Source organism: Helicoverpa zea, chromosome 31, assembly GCF_022581195.2.
Source record: "Helicoverpa zea isolate HzStark_Cry1AcR chromosome 31, ilHelZeax1.1, whole genome shotgun sequence".
NCBI classification, from domain to species: Eukaryota; Metazoa; Arthropoda; class Insecta; order Lepidoptera; family Noctuidae; genus Helicoverpa; species Helicoverpa zea.
In genome coordinates, this window is record NC_061482.1 from 13,306,303 (window position 1) to 13,322,294 (window position 15,992).

Below are 15,992 nucleotides of genomic sequence, written 5' to 3' on the forward strand. Positions count from 1 at the left end.
TAACGCAAAAAATTCGGCTCGTGACGCCACGTCTAGGTATGTAAAGTTTGTACTAAGCAGTGACTTAACACAAAATTCAAGCGTGTTATATCTTCGTTATTATTTGTTTGTGAGAAGGAGAAAAGAAAAAATACGTGTCCATTATTTTAGCGTTATCTAAAAGACGGACTAATTACTTTTTTTGATTCACCATACCTATTTTATAACATTCATTTCTATACATTTCAAGTGTAGTATTGCTCTTGAAGTTCCACATCAGGTGTTCCAGATCTTCGATGTTTATACGTCAAAATAGAGAGTGCTTATCAGATTGAACCACTTTTGCTAAAACGTCATATCTTTATAAGCTATAGTCTAGCTGGGCTCCTGGGTTTCCACATCAGGTGTTGTACATCTTCAATTTTTATAAGTCAACAGAGAGTGCTTATCAGATTGAACAACTTTTGCTAAAACGTCATACTTCTATATGCTATAGTCTAGCTGGGCCCCTGGAGTTCCACATCAGGTGTTTTAGATCTTCAATTTGTATAAGTCAATAGAAAGTGATTATCAAATTGAACAACTTTTGCTAAAACGTCATACCTGTATATGGTACAGAGAAGCTGGGCTCTTGGGGTTCCACATCAGGTGTTTTAGATCTTCAATTTGTATAAGTCAATAGAAAGTGCTTATCAAATTGAACAACTTTTGCTAAAACGGCATACCTGTATATGGTACAGAGAAGCTGGGCTCTTGGGGTTCCACATCAGGTGTTCCAGATCTTCAAATTTATTATCTCAGCTGAAAATGCTCATCACATGAAACAATTTTTGCCATGATACCATTTTTGTATCTCTTATAGTTTTGTTGGTCTGTTGGTGTTCTGCATCAGGTCTTCAAGTTTCGAAGATAAATTATAGCCTATATGTTGACCAGGCTTAATACTGACACAACAAAGAAAAAATCATTGAAATCCGTTCAGTAGTTCGGAAGATTAGCGTGTACAAACAAACAGACATACAGACATACAGACATACAGACATACAGACATACAGACAGATTTTTTTTTTTTTGATTTGTGCTCCATTACTGTTTCTGAACCCCACCCAATTATTATTTTTTTAATATATTCAATGTACAGACACAGTTTTTTTACAGATTTATTATATGTATAGATAAGAAATCCTCATCCTGGTCATGAAAGTATTGTGACAGTAGTGAATGAATCTGCACTAAAGATTCTTGATAGGATAAGAAGTGTCGCCTTGTCGGTTTAAATAACTACTAACAGAAGGGTCACAATGAAATAAACACTACACACAATATAAGAAACATGTGATAAATACATACAGAAATGGTACCTACATAGGTACAGGTCAGGTCGATAGGAAATAAGTATTCCTTAATTCGAGTCTTAAAAATATCCAGCGATTTGCTTAAACAAAAGTTACAGAAGGCTATGAATTATTTTACCATGTAATGGGGTAGATTTTTACGTAGCCCATTATGTACTTAATTATCATTCCAAATAGAAAACAATTTATGTGACTAACCTGTAACCTGTAGAATTGCATAAAATTGTCATGAAATTGCACATTTTCATTCAGTTTAGTACTAAAATCATACTGAAAATAAATAAGTATTGTTGATTGCACGGTCATTGTCTAGGTTAAGTACCTACGTAGGTATTCATGTTATTGCAAATATTTAGTAACGATGCACAAATATCCAACTTTTAAATAACTAACACTCAATATCTAATATTATTTCCACTTATTTTCAATAAGAAATCCTCTCAATTGACACTGATAAATGGAAAAACACGGTCACAACATACAAACATTATTCAACATAACTAGATACGATGAAACTACATAGGCGCATTGGATGTTTTTACACAGTAGCAACCATTTTACAGGCCCATTTTATGGTAGGTACACTGTTTTATTCGGCAAAGGCGCACGAATTAGTTTACAAACTCGACTGTATTCTTCATCCATCAATAAAATACCTCCAAGTAGAAATTTGATCATGTAAATGACGTCTTAACATCAATATTCAGGAGTTGAAAAACTATCTTAAAATAGAAACTTACGGTGTGATAGGCGCCGAAAACTGCATAACCCAAACGGAGTTTAAAAACGCATTTTGCGCATGCGTGACATCTCTTCGACAGTTATGCTGCCCTAGTACACCAATCCGAAATCAGAACATTCAGAAAATTTGGCGAATTTTACCTTGCGGTACCAGGAGATCATGACTAGCGAGGAGTTCGATCTTATTTCGTTCATTTTTTATAAAAGCGACATCTATGTTCATAAGTAAAAACTATGAAGTTCGTTGGCTTTCTAAACAATGCGCGTAGCTTAGTTTATCAACGGAACGGTAGATGGCGCTACTCAATAAGCAGCTGAACATTACCATAATCGAGTAACAGATGGCGACAGTTGTCATAAATTATTTCTTTGTTATAATATTTTTGGATAAGAAAGGACACATTGTGTAGGTATATGAATTTATATAGAAAAGAGAGACGTCTATCAAGTTAAAATGTACCATTAGCTAGGTAGTTTTCGGCAGCAGTTTCACCCGCGCCCCGAGGGAATTATTCAGCTCGCCTAATAAGCAATATAATATTAAAATTGACGCGTTCAAACAAATAAACTCTCTTTTTACTATAAGTTTTACCTGGTCATGAAAGTATTGTGACGGTAGTGAATGAATCTGCACTAAAGATTCTTGATAGGATAAGAAGTGTCGCCTTGTCGGTTTACTATTTGAGTACCTACCTACATACTTATTTTTCACAAGGCAGTGTTTGTTACTTCATGACATGCATGGCTATAATTAAGATTATTCTTTATTAAAAGTATAGTTTTGCGCCCTCACCGAAGTGGTCTTGCAGTCTTGGTCGCCCTAGCCAAGTAGCTTGATTTCACAAAGAAATAATAATTATACAAAGATTATAATGTACCTACCCACCTTTGCCATGGCTTTGGAATTTTGTGGACTAAAATATGATAAATGCTGAACATGCTTTTATGGTCATTTGAAGCATACAGGCAGGCAAATTAAATTGTGTCATTTTTTCAAATTAATTCAAAAAGGTAGATAAAATAGAAAACAAAAATGAAGAGGAGGGCTCGAGCAGGAAGACATTTCGAATGATAAGTTTTAGTGTCCCTTCGTCCAGCATACTCACCATGGAATCCTGATATTTCATGAATGTCAAAAAACTGTTCTGAAATAGTGCTAAATAGTGCCCAAAGGAAAAAAATAGTGCTCTTGTACTTGCGAAGTTATAGCCATAGTTCGATGAGTATGCTGGACGAAGGTTTCGCCCAGCATACTCACCTCCGTCCGGAGAATCTGTATACGCTTCAAACATAATTCATACTTCAAAAAATAGTTCCCAAATAGTGCCAAACGGTGCCCAAAAAGAAAAAACAGTGCTCGAATAACTTCGGAGTTATAGGCTTCGTTCAGTGAGTATGCTGGGCGTAGGTTCTACGCCCAGCATACTCACCTCAGTGCGCGAATATCGAACGAGCTGTAGGTACAATTTACGTCTCAAAAAATTGTGCTTGAAATAGTGCCCAATATCAGTCCAATTTTTGCTTGACTTTTGACCTAGAAAACCATTAAATTTGATTGTAAACTTCTACATACATTACATTGAGTACAGTCGAATACAATATTATTAACTTTCTTTCTAACAATTTTTGTCTTGTGTAAATTATTAATTGTCTATGTAAGGGAGTATTTACTTTAGAATCGCAATATTATTAATTACACATTATTTTAATAATACTTTATAATAATATGATTAAGCCTTCGCGCGTCGCATGGGACCCCGGTAGCTAGGAACAATGATTTTATATATTTTGTCTAGATCACGGCGCTTGAAGGATTAAGATATCAAATGAAGTAAATCATGCATGAAAAATAAAGTTGCTGTTATTAATGCTTACATTACAACTGACAAAATTATTCAAAATAATCATTTTCCGGATCAAGGACGGTACCACAACGTTTACGGAATTGACCTGTATTCCTCATGTGATAAAGTGTTTTTTATTGCTAAACCTTTCATTGATGAAACTATTGGAAAGAGTTTTAAAAATTTGTATAACTATGTCACAGTACTAGTTTTGACTGGTTATAAGTTTTGCCTGCAACATATATACAAAAAGAAACTGTATAATTTCCTTTTTACAATTTTTCAAGATATTAATTTTATTGGCTGCAAATGACTGTTTTTATTCAGACAAACACACAATGCAATGAAGTAATAGACTTCATTTACGCTTAAAGTTTCATTCATTTATTATTATTTACAAAATATATAATAATGCATTTAATCGAAAGTTTTTGACATGTGAGAAAATACCATAATTATTTCCAATAACATGAAGTCTACAATTAGAAAGTTTAATATTTTTGTCCAAAAACATGTGTCGACGACTATACCCCATTTTACGTTAGTATGTAGAAGTTTACAATCAAATTTAATGGTTTTCTAGGTCAAAAGTCAAGCAAAAATTGGACTGATATTGGGCACTATTTCAAGCACAATTTTTTGAGACGTAAATTGTACCTATAGCTCGTTCGATATTCGCGCACTGAGGTGAGTATGCTGGGCGTAGAACCTACGCCCAGCATACTCACTGAACGAAGCCTATAACTCCGAAGTTATTCGAGCACTGTTTTTTCTTTTTGGGCACCGTTTGGCACTATTTGGGAACTATTTTTTGAAGTATGAATTATGTTTGAAGCGTATACAGATTCTCCGGACGGAGGTGAGTATGCTGGGCGAAACCTTCGTCCAGCATACTCATCGAACTATGGCTATAACTTCGCAAGTACAAGAGCACTATTTTTTTCCTTTGGGCACTATTTAGCACTATTTCAGAACAGTTTTTTGACATTCATGAAATATCAGGATTCCATGGTGAGTATGCTGGACGAAGGGACACAAGTTTTACCACAGATGACTAAATAGGTATTGCTTAATTGGAGGTTTCAAAGTAAACAATAATAAGAATCAACCAGCTTACAACTAAACAAGTGCGAGTCGGACTCGCTCACGAAGGGTTGCGTACCATTTATAAAATGAGCAAAAAAATCACGTTTGTTGTAAGGGGAGCCCCCAAAATATTTATTTTATTCTAGTTTACAGTATTTGTTGTTATACTTAGCGGCAATAAAATTTCAACTCTCTAACTATCACGGTTCATGAGATATAGCCTGGTGACAGACGGACAGGCGGACTGAGGAGCGAAAACAATAGGGTCCCGTTTCACTCTTTTACCCGCTGTGTTTAATATTGTTAGGAAAGTCTTGCGACGATTTCTACGAAATTGGCAGCTGTATATGTAGTTCTGATAGCAATACAAGTTAGGGTACTATATCAATGAAATCCGAACATATACTTGTAAAGGTCCAGGTAGAAATCAATTTCGATGACGCAACGATATTTGGAAGATGGTTAAAATTATGTAAGTACATACAGGTCGACCTAAGGGTGCGTCCACATCTGGCGAATGCGCCGCGAATGCGCAGCACGCGAGCCGATCGCGAGCTGTCCGCGAGCTGCGCGCGTGCAGTCACTGCAATAGTTCGGTGCGCCTCTTTAGCGCAACTCACGCAAGGCTCGTATAGAGCGCGCGAGCGGCGCGCGAGCGGCGCGCGAGCGGCGCGCGAGCGGCGCGCGAGCGGCGCGCGAGCGGCGCGCGATCTGCGCGCAATCAGTTCTCGCCCTTACAGTTCCGTATATTGGCTCAGTACTATCGAAGATGGCAGACGTCGCGCGCCGCCTGCGCGCCGCTCGCGTGCGGCGCTTAGGTCGCGCGCGAGCTGCGCGCGGGCGGCGCAGAAGCGGCGCACGAACAAAAATGCACGCGCGCAGCTCGCGAACAGCTCGCGATCGGCTCGCGTGCTGCGCATTCGCGGCGCATTCGCCAGATGTGGACGCACCCTAATAAAACTATGTAAAGAGAATGCGACAGCAGGTAAAATAATAAGTAGGTGTAAAAAGGGTAAAAAAATAGTGATTCTAATTGAGTCCTTCGTCTTATAAAAATCAATAAAATATTGGACACATTGCATTAAAAATCACATATTTTTTAACAAACGCATTAAAGGTTGCGAGTAAGGTTACCGTAAAACTTGTACATACTTAAAAGCGACGTAACACAAAATTCAATCGTGTTTTTTGTTGTTATTTTTATGTGAAAGAAAATAAAAAAATACGTGTCGTTATTTTAGGGTTGTCTAATATACCTACAAATTATTTTTTTCTTTCGTTGCTAATTTTTCAGGTAACTGCCGAATGGTTTGGTTGGCTCCATTACAAGACAGACAGATTGCCCTGTGAGGACTGCGCGAAATATTCCCTGAACTGCAGTTGCTTTGCCCACGCGTGGCTTCAGCCGTACGTTGAAAATGTGACTGGGACTGAAGAAGCGTACTACCCTTATAGTACTACGAAAGCTCATATCAAAGTTTGGGACGGTAAGCTTACACTGTTGGTTATTTATTTATTTACTAGCCGTTTTCTCTCGCGTCCTGTGGGAACTACTGCCCGTACCGGAATAAAATATAGCCACGTTAGTTAGACTCCCAACTGGTAGCTTTCCAACAGTGAAAGAATTCTTTAATAAAAATCGGTTCAGTAGTTTCGGAGCCTTAAGGGCACAAACATAAAAAAATATGTATATGTATACAGGGTGTGTCGTTCACAATCACATTAAATCTTATAACATATACTTTATGATATTCTATGGCGAATTGTAAAAAAATAACCTAATCAATTCAGTGGTTTAGCCACAGGAGTCATTTTTCGTTTTTAGGGTTCCGTAGCCAAAATGGCAAAAACGGAACCCTTATAGTTTCGTCATGTCCGTCTGTCCGTCTGTCCGTCTGTCCGTCTGTCACAGCCGATTTACTCGGAAACTATAAGTACTACAGTGATGAAATTTGATGGGAATATGTGTTGTATGAACCGCTACAAAAATATGACACTAAATAGTAAAAAAAAGAATTGGGGGTGGGGCCCCCCATACATGTAACTGAGGGATGAAATTTTTTTTTTCGATGTACATACCCGTGTGGGGTATCAATGGAAAGGTCTTTTAAAATGATATAAAGTTTTCTAAAAAAACATTTTTCTTAAAGTGAACGGTTTTTGAGATATCAGCTCTCAAAGTCGTAAAAAGTATGTCCCCCCCCCTCTATTTTTATAACTACGGGGTATAAAATTCTAAAAAAAATAGAGGTGATGCATGCTAATTAACTCTTTCAACGATTTTTGGTTTGATCAAAGTATCTCTTATAGTTTTTGAGATAGGTTGATTTAACTGTAATTTACGGAACCCTTCGTGCACGAGTCCGACTCGCACTTGGCCGGTTTTTATAATTTACAACATCATGTGTAAAGCAGAGATAAAGTTAGGAGTATCGAATGTTTTGATCAGTTGACAGCTGTCAGTTTTCAAGGGAGAGTTTCAGTTGTTTGTAATGACTGGCTTTTATATGGTGTTCTAATTTTCGCACATTTTTATTCTATTTACTTTGTTTGAAAAATTCATTTTTTTATTTTTACGTATTTTTCTTTTTCCTTTGTGTTAATCGACGTATAATAACCAGTATATTAACGCATTTCATTTAATGTGATTGTGAACGACACACCCGATATATTTGCTGTTAATTATATTAGTATAGATGAAAGAATTCTTTAACTCGATTCAGTAGTTTCGGAGCCTTAAGGGTACAAAAAAAAAAACAAAAGTATCGTTCTTGTTAATTATATTAGTATAGATAGACTTACGGCCAGTTTCTTCATCAAAAGTTAAAGTTAAAGTAAAAGTCAAAGTAATGTCTAAAGTAAAATTCAATTTTTCGAATGAAGAAACTGGCTGTGAGATATACTTAGAAAGTACATACAAACTTAGAAAAGGCAAGTACCAATGCGTACTTGCCTGACTTGGAATCGAATCCGCGCCCTCACACTCGAGAGGTTGGTTCTTTGCCCAGTAGGCCACCACGACTTTTCAAGATTTTTCTTAAAAATTTATCGGTATAAATCCATAAATTTATAACATGTTATAAATTGATTAATGATTCATAAATTGATTTAAAAATAAAAGTATCAGAGTATTTGATATCATTTTTGGGTCTCATATTTTTCTGCTCGATTTTACAATAAGTTAACTGCTTATCTATAGATCGTAAAGTGAATACACTGTTGCCAATTTTGGAGCTGCAAAGTTAAAATATGTAGAATTGCGGTTGTTCACTAATTGTTGCAGGCCTATAAGCGATTAGAATGAGGGTTTTTGAAATTTTTTCTGCCACCGGGTGGCGCCACGTATGCGTCTGGTCCAAACAGCTGTCAAATAGTATGGAATTGTAGGTGCCGAACTTATTGTTTATTGAAATTCTGTTATATTGGAAGTGTTATTGATTTTATTATGGACTACGGTCAGAATAAGGTTTCCGAACTAAAAATTGAGCTAAGAGAGAGGGTGCAAAAGTCACTGGTACTAAGGAAAAGCTTGTTGAAAAATTTTTTAACACAATATGATTTAGTTTTTTTTATTTACTCAACCGCAATAGTAAAACAATAATGCAGTGCTTTAATTATAAAATAAAAAAAACACTAAAATCGTTCACTATTCATAGTAAAGATAAGCACTTTGACAGTTATCTGGACGTGACGACTCGGTGCTGCCACCTCGTGGACGCCATTTTACAAAACCCTCATTGTACAAGGTACCTAATAATGATCATACCTAGTTAAACAGGTCAGAAATATCATCAGATCGCGAAAGTCTAAAAAGTATAAACGCGTTTGAATATTACATATTTGATTTTGATGATCATTCGTCCTGCAAAATCGTATTTCCGCTTGGAGTAATTGTAGCAAGTTAGGAACATTCAAAAATATTGTGAAAAAGTACCCTGACGCTTTGCTTGCCTCGTCTTAGCGAGGCAATACCGTGGCCCCAGATACATTCTTTTTGCGTCTCTCTTTCTGAGCCATCATTAAGTAACTCCTTCCACATTCATATCGTCTTCAAACAATCCTTCCAGCATCCACCGCTTTTTTGCTGTAGGTACCTTAAATTGCCCTTCCGTCAGTATTTTTTGACGTAAGGAAAAAAATAAGTGAGTATATTTCTTCCACTATAGAATATCAATTTGTATCTCACTAATCGACATGATCTAGACGAAAACAACTCTCGTTATACCTACTCGTGTGTAGACTAATAACCACGTGCCAATTTATAAGGCGTTAGATAGTGCTATTCTAATTTATACTGAAAGTTTATTGCCAAAGAGTTCATTTTACTTTGAAACTTTAAGACATCTCATTATTGTTGATGCAGGTTAGGCTTGCAGAGCATGAAATTCTAATTTGATTGTAAGTTTCTTTTTTAAATAAGGACTATGAATATCGTGACATTAAAATTATTTTTTTTTACTAATTTCCATTCGTTTTGTCTTTCTTTAAAAAAATTTAAAAGGTGTCGATAAACAATCGGTTGCACAATACTTAATATTGACGCATTGATACGGTATCCAATCCAATTAATATGAAAACAATTTAAACGTATCAAATTGCACTGAAATAAACAAATGAATAGCTTCACTGGCTTCAGTTCCTAGAATTATTGCTTCTACATTCGTACAATTTGTGTAAAATGTTAAAATAGAATATGCGAAAAACATTTTCTATTTCAGATTCTATTTTAGATTATTTCCTCTCTTCTACGTTGCCATGCCCTACGGGGTCCATAATGTACTCAAATAACCTTCATGAACCTTATGGGAGTGCAATAAAATCATCATCAACCTTCGAGCCTTTTTCCCAACTATGTTGGGGTGGGCTTCCAGTCTAACCGGATGTAGCTGAGTACCAGTGCTTTACAAGGAGCGACTGCCCTGCCTGACCTCCTCAACCCAGTTACCCGGGCAACCCAATACCCTTTGGTTACACTGGTGTCAGACTTACTGGCTTCTGACTACCCGTAACGAACTGCCAAGGATGTTCAATGACGGAGTGCAATAAAATATTGAACAAAATTGAATAGATGACTGCAACTGCATTAGAAATGAGTAGGTCGACTTTAATCATTGCAGTTACTTAATTCCTGAATCTGGTTAAAAGAATAGAGAAGAAGAAATTTAATGCACGTTTTTTTATACCTACATAGTGAAGGTTGGATAATAATATAATCTATTCAATTATGTCAAATTTTCCTTTTGAACCACTTCTCTCTTTTAAATTAGCTACTTTGAGGGTAAAATAAATAAAAACCCGTTGCGTTTTTGAACGGTACACCTACTGAGAAGACGACCGGGAAGCGATTAACCGTCTTACCACAAAAACTTTTTAACGTCAGTTTAAGACTTGTCTAAAAAAATGACAAATTATGACGTTGACATATGGTTCATTTTGGAGCCACATTTTTTTTAGACAAATGTAAAACAGTGGTTAAAGTTTTTGTAGTAAGGCCATAAATGTTTTTCATGTAACCATACATTGAAAAATTATACAACTAGATTTTACCAGTTATTTATTGTGAAGGGATCTACTTAAGTGATTGCAATATGTAGTAATAAGTGATAACATAATTACCTATATTACTACTATGATTACTGCTATACTTATACTTTTATGGTATTACGTAGGTATAATCCCTCTCTGATTGGATGGATTGAAAAGGTTATAGTAATTATTTCGTTGTATTAGGCAAGTAAGTAGGCATATTGATTCCTCAACTTCCTCTATCAGAATATCCTGTTTTGAAAAATTGTAGGCAAGACAATTTCAATGAAAAACCTTAATTGTACGATTTTTTATTCCTTAATTGATATTATTATCTATATAATTATAGGCAACAATCATTAACAAATAATTACCATCAGAGCTGTACTAAAATATATAGATATTAAGTACTTGCTGATTGTTTCAATTTCCAATATTCCTATAAGTATCTAACTGTTGTTTTCCTTAGGTACAGCAGACTTTTAGTAATCAAAACAACAGATACTTTCCTGCATATAAAATTGGGAAAGGACAAATTAACTTTTACTTTAAATTAATAACAAAAATCCGACCACATATTATGCATGCTGTGGCAACCTATAGTTAAGTCTACACTTAGCATAAGATTGAAAATTTCGTAATAACATTCATTGTAACTAGTGTAAGATTTGTTGGTTGTCCTAAATAAATAAATAAATAAATAAATAGACGGCATATAACTTGGCAAGGATTTGGGTCCTTTATATAATAAGTGTCACTTAGCTTGTACACAGTGCACTATAGTTCGGCCATTCAGAGAATGCGTTCCTGACACGTCGCGATTGAACTGACGACGTAACTTTGCAATGGCGTTGCAGTTACGATAAAAATATTTTTGCTGGTTGTTTACCGTTTTAACAATTGAGGAGCATTAAAACAACATTATTATATCAATAATCAATGAATGTTATAATTTTGTGCCAAACTGAGTGTCAAATAACTTGGTAAACAATATTTTTCTAAATCTATACTGCGCTATTACAAGGTTATGTCAGCGGTTTATATTTTGTAGTGCTGTGCTAAAAATAACAGGCAAGTATCGTAATCTGTTCTTATACAGTTATAATATAAAATAATACGTTTTGATTTTCTTTTTAAGAATTGGAAAATAATGGACTATAAGACTTAATTATAACGTTTATGAAATATAAAAATAAAACTATGACCAAACCGCATTTTTATACTTAGATTAAAAATGGTAACCCCAAATGGCGTTATGGGCCGCCATTTTGTGACGCTAAAACAGTCGTCCGTTGTCGTTTCGTGCGCATAGACCACGTTTTTCAAGTGTTTTCGATCTGTTTTTATTTGATTACCCGGCTTTTGTTAGACCGAGATATCAGGATTGATTCTGTTATTGATAATAATATAATTATACATGTAGGCGAAGATGATGATGAAGACACCACCTCCTCAAGCAAATCGGAGTCTGATTAATATTCTGTTCGCACATTCAATTCAATGTACTTGTAACAAAGAATAAATAAAACAATTTTATTATATGAATATTACCTTTTTTTGGTTTCCACTTAAATAACTAAAATATAAAACAAATGATTCCGCCAATTTAAAACGAAAATAATCTTAAAATAATGCGGCGGTTCATTTTGAAGGAACGGTAACGAACTCAGTGTTATGTTGTGCCCATCACTAGTCGTGACTAACTGATAGGTGTCAGGAACGCATTCTCTGAACGGCCGAAGTTATACTTAGGTAAAGATACAAAAAAGTGGTCCCTGTTACCTGTACTGTCCAGTAGGTATATTATGTTACGTACAGGGAACGATACTAAAGGTAGAAGTTTGACATTACCTGTTTAGGGCTGATGTCAAAATTATATCTTCAGTAATCAAAACAACAGATACTTTCCTGCATATAAAATTGGGAAAGGCCAAATTAACTAAAGTAATCATTCCTTCTGAAATACCTCTCCTGCTTAGGTACCACATGAACTCTCGAGAGAAGTTAATAATGTCGATCAAAAATCATAGATGGCGCTGCGTTGTCTTGCAAGATTTTTTTTCAATGTTGTTTTAATTAAAATAATTTATTTCTATTTTCAGGTTGTTCGGTGACCAATCGTAATAAGGCGGAATAGTGAAACTTAAACTGAATTAAGTAGGTAATGATTGTTTATGTCCATGGTACCTACATAATATTTAATGTTTCATAGAATTATTGTAAATGTTTTGTAGCTACGTACTTATTATTTATAAATAAAAATTAAAAGTGTAAAATTTTGAAATTGGACTTTTATTTTTATTGTTTCTATCCTGTATTAAATCTAATTTGACTATCTGATTTTATCCCAAATAGAATTAATTAAAAAAAATTGTAAGTAAATATTTATTATATCTAAAGTTCTTCAAATGAGTATGAGAACTCAATAAACGTAATAAAATACAACTTTATTACAGTTTTTAATTTTGAAAATTGCATATCACCATGTATATAAAAAATATATACTTATAAACGGGTAAAACTCAAAAGTAATCCTGTTAGCTACTGTAAATAGACTTATTTACATCAAAAAACACTTTGTATAATATTTTATGGATATATAAAAATACAGTATAATAAAATCATAGCCCATAAAATTATCCAAACAATATGATAATTTTGATAAAAACGTGGCTATAATTTTTCGCCACAAATGACTGAATGGAAAAAAAACTGCAAGCATTTATTGCGCCGAAATGCTTTAAACGGCAGAAAAAATCGTAAACACAGATTTAAAAAAATTGTTAATCTTGGTGGGGAGGGGCGTAGCTTTGGGCGGTGTTCGGCCCACCTTCGCTGGAGGGGCAAAATGCTTCTTGAGCTAGTTGCGCCACGGCAGCGACCAAGATCGCACGCATGTTTCGCGAGTGAGTGCTGCAGTGTTGTGGGGCAGAGGCCCATACATTCGAAAATACCAAACGAAAAAATTGAACCCCAGATGGGAGTATACGAGGAGAGGGGAACGATGCACTGGGTACGGAACTTTTTAAAAGTTATTTTTGTTTACATGTTTTCATTAGTTTTAATTAAAAGTTTATGTTTTCACTTCATATTTTCATGTTTATGTGATACAACTTTATTTATTTTATTTTTTAACTTATTTAAACTTTTTATAACTAAACTTTAGTCTAATTTTAATTTGCTTATTAGAAAACTCTTTCAAAACATTACAATTAGCTAAGTTACTGCATATTTATGGCCGAAGTGTTTATAATTAAAGAAATATTCAGAAAATCTCTTAAAATTTATGTTATTGATTTTACTCTCACCATGTGGTATTTCAGAATATGGGCGGTTAAAACACTCCCTGAAAGAAAATGGAAATTCCGCCATTTTTTTCAGGGACTCCATTATTAATATTATCTTAGACGTATAAGCAGATAATGAGATATAATTCAAAGCAAATTGTACAGGCATGGTTATAATATAATTCTCTTTACAATATGATTCTGTTATAGTAGGAATTTGAGCATAAGCTTACTCTTATAAATTAGCCTGTAGCATATTATACAAATTTCCATACTGTAAACAGTATAACAACTAAATAAAGGTTAGATATTTTCAAACATTGATACTTGAGAAATCTTAAGATTACTAGGATTAATATAAAATAAAGGAGCTGCCGTACAAATAATTGTAAAGCAGTTTTATATCGCTATCCGTATTATTGGCCTACCAACGTCCGTCCTTCCTGTTTTCCAGGAATTTATAAGTCTACATTTTATTTATAAGTTAAAACATATAATGTTTTACACTTATAAATAGACTGTTAAGTAAGTTTGTATTTGTATATTTTTTTAATCTTTGTTCTTTGCAATATTTCCTCGTTCTGTCTGTTTCTGCATGCATTGCGCATGCGTTCTTCATTTGTTTTAGTATTACTTATATTGTCATAATCCTAAGTACATGTATTAGACTTTCTGTATACATACTTTTAATGTATGAAGAATATTATTGTTATACCGTACTTTACTTTAATTATTTAGTTACACAGATGGGGTTTTGATATTTCGCCTGTAGATCAATAGATAGTGAATAATGATAAGCTTATAAGCCAAATTAATTATAATCAGGTTATTTCAACAGCAATGGATTGTAGATATAGCTATCTTATTACTAAAATTAAGAAAGCTATATATTTATAGTACATATTCATTATTGTTACATTAGTTTATTTAAGTCACTGTAGACTAACTCTCGTGCGCATGCGTTCATCGTTGCGCCGGAGTTGAATGCAGTTCTTGTTTAGACAAATAAGTTAGTTAAAATGCTACAGATATGTAGTGTTTTATTTATTTATTGTATTAATATAGTCATTTATTATATCTATATGCTAATGGGTATTGATAAATGCATTTTATAAATAAAATTAAATATATTAAGTTATAATAAGCTGCAAGTATTGACTGAAGTAACATTATTACGTAAGTATACAAAGTAGGCATACGACATTATACTGGTATCTATGTACTTTTTTATATATTAATATAAGTATGTACCAATGAGAATATTTATTAACATATATCTAGAAGATCTTCGAAGCAGACATAATTAGGACGCATAGTATACTTATTTTATATTTTATATGCTTTATTTTACATTGATAGATATTTTTAAATTTTATATGGCTACGGGTTTCTAGGTATACTGATAGAAGATATTAGATAGAAGTAATCTCTAATTATTAATTTATAGATAGCCTTATTATAATTACTTATATATATATACTAGCCGTTTTTCCGCGGTTTCCCCGCGTCCCGTGGTAACTACTGCCCGTACCGGGATAAAATATAGCCTATGTTACTCGTGAAAATGTAGCTTTCGAATGGTGAAAGAATTTTTAAAAACGGTCCAGTAGTTTTTGAGCCTATTCATTACAACCAAACAAACAAACAAAGTTTTTCTCTTTATAATGTTAGTATAGATTAATTATGGTAATATAATCATACTATTTCTTTGGATGTTATACGAGAATATTGTAGTTTCAGTCCCCGTGTTCAGGGAGACTGTTAGGTTTTATGGTTTATATGAAAGAAGTCTCCTTTCAAAGGAGATACCATTACCTCATGGTGTTACACCCATGACTGAAACAATAATTAAAAAAAGTATAAATATATACATATGTATAATTTGATATATATTTTTTCTATAATAGTATCACTAGGAAGATTGCCTTGCCGTTGTGCCGTAGAGCTAAGATAGGATATTTAATTAAACACAAGTCGAATTAATATTTTATGTTTTGCTTTATTTGAATTTTATCAAAATTGCTTTGTACATTCATCTTCTTTTTATATTTAATAGTTTAATTTTGCAAGCAATATGGTAGGATATGGTCAATACTCCTTTTGTAAATTAATATAAGATCCACATGTAGGTACCCATATTCGCAAAAATAAATAAGTTTGAGTTTGAATAGCAG

The 15,992-nt window shown here is 34.0% G+C and overlaps 1 protein-coding gene across 1 annotated transcript in view; it reads left to right on the forward strand.

Moving 5' to 3' along the window:
• LOC124644944 (probable NADH dehydrogenase [ubiquinone] 1 alpha subcomplex subunit 12) overlaps window positions 1-12,668 on the forward strand; it is a 28,062-nt gene extending 15,394 nt beyond the window's left edge. Inside the window, exons 3-4 of the mRNA XM_047184640.1 lie at window positions 6,300-6,492; window positions 12,634-12,668. Coding sequence (XP_047040596.1) covers window positions 6,300-6,492; window positions 12,634-12,668 — 228 coding nt within the window. The remainder of the gene's footprint in view (window positions 1-6,299; window positions 6,493-12,633) is intronic.
• The last annotated feature ends 3,324 nt before the right edge of the window (window positions 12,669-15,992 follow it).